General features: G+C 42.1%; 1 protein-coding gene across 1 annotated transcript; it reads left to right on the plus strand.

The window, feature by feature from the left end:
* The first annotated feature begins 2,369 nt into the window (after positions 1–2,369).
* si:dkey-30j10.5 (uncharacterized) lies at positions 2,370–2,850 on the plus strand. Its single transcript, XM_055232185.1, has 2 exons — positions 2,370–2,393; positions 2,511–2,850. The coding sequence occupies exon 2, from the start codon at positions 2,521–2,523 to the stop codon at positions 2,848–2,850; it is 330 nt and encodes a 109-aa protein (XP_055088160.1). The 5' UTR covers positions 2,370–2,393; positions 2,511–2,520.
* The last annotated feature ends 1,782 nt before the right edge of the window (positions 2,851–4,632 follow it).

Below are 4,632 nucleotides of genomic sequence, written 5' to 3' on the forward strand. Positions count from 1 at the left end.
ATAAAATTGCTTATCAAACACATTTGGGGGCATAAACACACACCAAGGCAATCTTCAGACCATTATACAAAATTTTGCAATACGTAATGCGACCATCCTTGCTGCCTCCCATGCCCAAGTTAGTCGCAATAAGGACACCTCTGTTTTTTTTTTGAGTGGCAAGATGCATTTACAATATGAAAAAATTTATGCTGAAATCTGTTTGCATCTGCTTCTAAATAATGGGTTTCTTGAATAAATGCAAAGTGAATATTTTTCCTATGCAAAAAAATCTATAATGCTTTGGCATTTAGGAGGGGAATTCAGGCCACGGGCATTTAAAGAGAGTACATTAATTCTATCCATGTGAAGTGTAGTCTTTCATACCATACCCTTTGTAGAGAAGAAATAGATAAATAAAATAAACCAGGACCTCCATACCTCCCACCCCACAGGGGAAAAAAAGGAAAAAAAAAAAGAAGAAAACTTATACAAACCCACTAACCCAAATAAGTAAATAACAGACCCATGCCACATCAAACCCACCCAAATATTTATACCAGCTATCAAAGGCCAAGCTTAGTCCCCTCCCCCCTCCATTTATAATTGTGATATACTGATTTAGACATAGAAAACAAAACAAACCACACAGGCAGCAGAGATTTCTAATTAAGCATAATATTTTAACATAAAATTGCTGCTGCCTCTACGCATTCTGCATCTGACCAAATCCTGATGTCATTTTGTCCATAAATAACCATAATGATTTAAAGAAAGGTTGACCAGGATAGAGTTTGCAGTGAGTCTAAGGTCGTTTTCACACCTAATAGTCCAGTTCACATATGCATTCGAACCGTACCAGAGTTCACTTCAACCAGACCGAGACCTAGGTTTTTTGGCGGACCAGAGTTCGCTTTTTTGGACCGTATCAGAGTTCGATTCCGCATTCACACCTGACCAAACGAACCGGACTTTGTGGCCAAAAGAACTAGAGTTCGATTAAAGCGTACTAACCAGTGCTAGTGTGAATACGACCTAACTCTATAGTTTGGGCCGATTGAAACAGTCAGTTTAAGCGTAGTCTCTTACCCTCGCAGCCGCGTATCCAGTGCAAGGGAGAGTCATTCAACCCTTGCCCAGGTCAATCTTTGTCAAATGAATCCAGGAACTGTTCGGCTTGCCCAGGCTCAGTGAAAAGGTGACTGTCATACCCTCGCTGAAGTTTAATAGTGGCCGGATAAAGGAAAAACGCATCAAATCCTTTGACACGAGCCTCGTGCATCGTTTTATAACACACTCTCAGGCGTTTAGACGTGTGCTCGCTATAATCCGCTGCAAACTTCAAAAGTGATCCGGCGACCTCCGGAGTATTCCTACGAGCCTCTTTAAGCAAAGCATCTCTCTCCATGAAGCGCAGACAGTTGACAATCAGCGGTCGCGGACGCAGGGTCTTCCCCGCTGGAGTAGACCGGAGCTGACTGAGCCGATGCGCTCTCATAAGCTCCGGCGGGGCTGGTGCGAATACTGGGAACCACTTCAGGATATTCTCTCTCAGGTAGGCCAAGGGGTTTGTGCCTTAAGGTTAAGGATCAGCAGGTTGTCCCTCCGTGCTCTATCCTCCATGTCTGTAACTTTAGCTGTAAGAGCCTGGAGCAGAATATCGCGTTCATCCGTTGCTTTTTCCAATCGGACCACACTTTCTTGTAGCGTAGTTGTATCTTGGCGGAAGGTGTTAATTTCTTCTGTGTGTCGAGAGAGCACCGCGTTCAAACTGTCCAATCGCTTTTCAAGTTTTTTGTGCCGAGCTTCTGACTTTACTTCGGCCTCTTTAAAGTACTTTGCCATTGTTTCCTCTATGACATTAACCAAGGCCGTGTTTTCCAAGCCAAGATCTTTGTTTATCTCCGTTGCCATAGCTCGTATTAGCGCCGTTTTTTTCCTTGTCAAATGGGTAAACATAAGCAGTTAAATTAACACCTTAAATTTGCCTAAATCAGTGATAAAATCTGATTTACGATTAAATTTGAGGAGGGAGGCCGCGTGTGACCGTCTATGCTGTCGCCATGACACCGAAAGGGCTCTGCTTCCTTCTATACTATTCTATACATGAGTACATGGCACACAATTCACCTTTGAAAGATGTGCTCATTGCAAAAATGATTCAACGTTAATAACATTTCCCCAGAAATTACCCCCAGGTGTCAACCCTTCCCTTCTTTGGAAAGGGTTGGTCACATTTCACAATTTCTGACTAAATTAACAAAGAAAACTTATCAAGGCTCAACCCACGACCACATTGCCAAACTCTCTGATGCCTAATAAACGCAGGAGACATGAAGAAGGCCACATCAGAATTCAACTCTTCCAACTCTCCCAGCTTCCAACACTTCCACTTCCAGCTTCTTCAATAACAGGTAAGTTATTAATTACATTGTTATTTTGATCATAATCTAAAATATTTGATTAATTTCAATGAAACCTGAGTCTATAACTTATAAATGTGTATGTAATTTGTGTTTTCTTTCTTATAGCTGTGCAAACATGGCCTCATATATCACCGACATTGCAGTGTCTCTTAATCAGGCTGAGGAACAAAACCTGCAGGCCCGAGGTTTTAAGAAAATTAATGTCAGTCTGAACCCAGGTGGAAATCCTGTACACATCTGGTACAAAAAGAACCCTGAAGCAGACCCCATCACCAGGATTCAGGTCAGCTTTGAAGATGGGATGTGTGATGGCCTGATCAATGCAGGGTACACCAAGGTTAACAGAAACCTGTCTACTGGAGGAGAGGTTTTCCTCTGGTACTTCAGCAGCAGCACTGAGTTTGACACAAACATCGTCAGGTCTCGATGTCTCCACCAACATTGATGATGAGGCATTAAAGATGAAATTTGGCATGGAGAGAGTTGGGCCTCAACCTGAGTTGGTGCGATGGAAGCTGTCCAGCACCTCTGGGTGATGAGAGAGAAGCCGACCTACATCTGTGACGTCACTGCCACCAACTCCTTTGGTGTAGATGTGGCCCTTTTCGGGGCAGGCTACATCCGCATTGATGATACCACCAATACAATGTGCTGTGAAAAAAGCACCAACTTCCTGTGGTATCGTCAGACCACCGACGGCCAAGAAGAGCCCTAACTACGCTGCAGATCTCCACTAATAACAGCGAGTACCAGCAGTGGCAGCAGCAGGGATACACCCCTGTGAGTGTAAACCTGAATGAGGGAACAGGAGGGCCCTCAGTCTACCTGTGGTTCAAGACAGAAGAGGGCAGACCTCCAGTGGAAAGCATGCTGCTCCTTCTTGGTAGATCCGCCATTCAAACCTTTGAGAAGGCTTGGGGCCAAAGTCATCCATAAGAACATCAACATCGACAGTGTTGACCTGAGCGTTACCTTGTGTTTTCTCAACAAAAAATAAGAAAATGTTTTGATTTAAAAGAAATGCTATGGTTTAATCAATCCTAATCACATATTTGGGGATGGTTTTATCATATATTTCATCATAATGATTTAGCAACACGCTACATTTAAGACTAAAACATATTATAAACACAACGTGTAACAGTGACAGAAACTTTAAATAAACTTTAAACCTAAGATCTCTTTTGTGTTTTTGTTTTGTTGTTGCATTTTAAACTGTGTAAACTTTTTAAGTCAATGTAAAACAAGTAAAGACTCATTGGTGGCATCACATTGGGGCATTGGTTACTTAGTACTGGAAGAGTATAATCAAATACATTTGACCTCTGTGTATTTTGAAGTATCAGTACACTTACTTGGTTACTCTCTCTCTCACTCTGAAATCAAGCAAATAACTGGTTTGTTGCGTTTACCATATTCAATTCTAAAAACAGTTTGCATAGTTGTGAGTGCCTTAGTGCAGGTGAGAGTAGATATATACACACTTCCACAGAAAAAAAAACATTACAGAGGAGGATCCAGATGTATCAAAAACAGGCTTTAAACAGCCAGCAATAATGTCAAATCAAATTCTCTTATAAAGGATAGCTTTTATGCCACTGTTTAAAAAAACGCAATCAGGAGAATAATGCAGGTAAACATATACCAGTTCAAACTGAGGAGCGCCATCCATCTTGGTTTATTTTCAGGAAATGTTTACACATGCCAATAACAAAACAATCACATATTCCAACAAATAAAATAGGCCAAACTGCCAGGAAGAGTGAAGTGACCGCTCGTGAATAGGACTGTGGTCAGGAGTGCCTACCTGGAGGTTAGACTGCTGTGGAATGTTTTAGATATTCACCAGTGGTTTAATCGTGCAGATTGATAGCACTAAAGTTCTGAAGGGCAGCCATTGTCCTTGTCATTGTTGGAAAAACCTCTGCACATATGAAAAGTAGAAGTACACGTTTTGAGTGACGTCAATGCAGATGTTTGAGTATGTGTCAACTAGGGTACAGTAGAGTGCAGTCCCTCCCAGGCTGATCACCACAGTCACCAGACACAGAAAAACCAGAATAAAACAGAAGTCCCCTCCAACTTCATCTGAAAATTGCAATAAATGAAATTACCAAATGTAAGACGGAGGATAAGGGTCACTTAAAAATATTGTGTTGCAGGCTCAACACCTGCAGAGTGTGGCACTCACTGGGGCTCATTGGTCAGGACACAGCATGTGGCCCGA

This window comes from Periophthalmus magnuspinnatus, chromosome 24, assembly GCF_009829125.3.
Source record: "Periophthalmus magnuspinnatus isolate fPerMag1 chromosome 24, fPerMag1.2.pri, whole genome shotgun sequence".
NCBI lineage: Eukaryota > Metazoa > Chordata > Actinopteri > Gobiiformes > Gobiidae > Periophthalmus > Periophthalmus magnuspinnatus.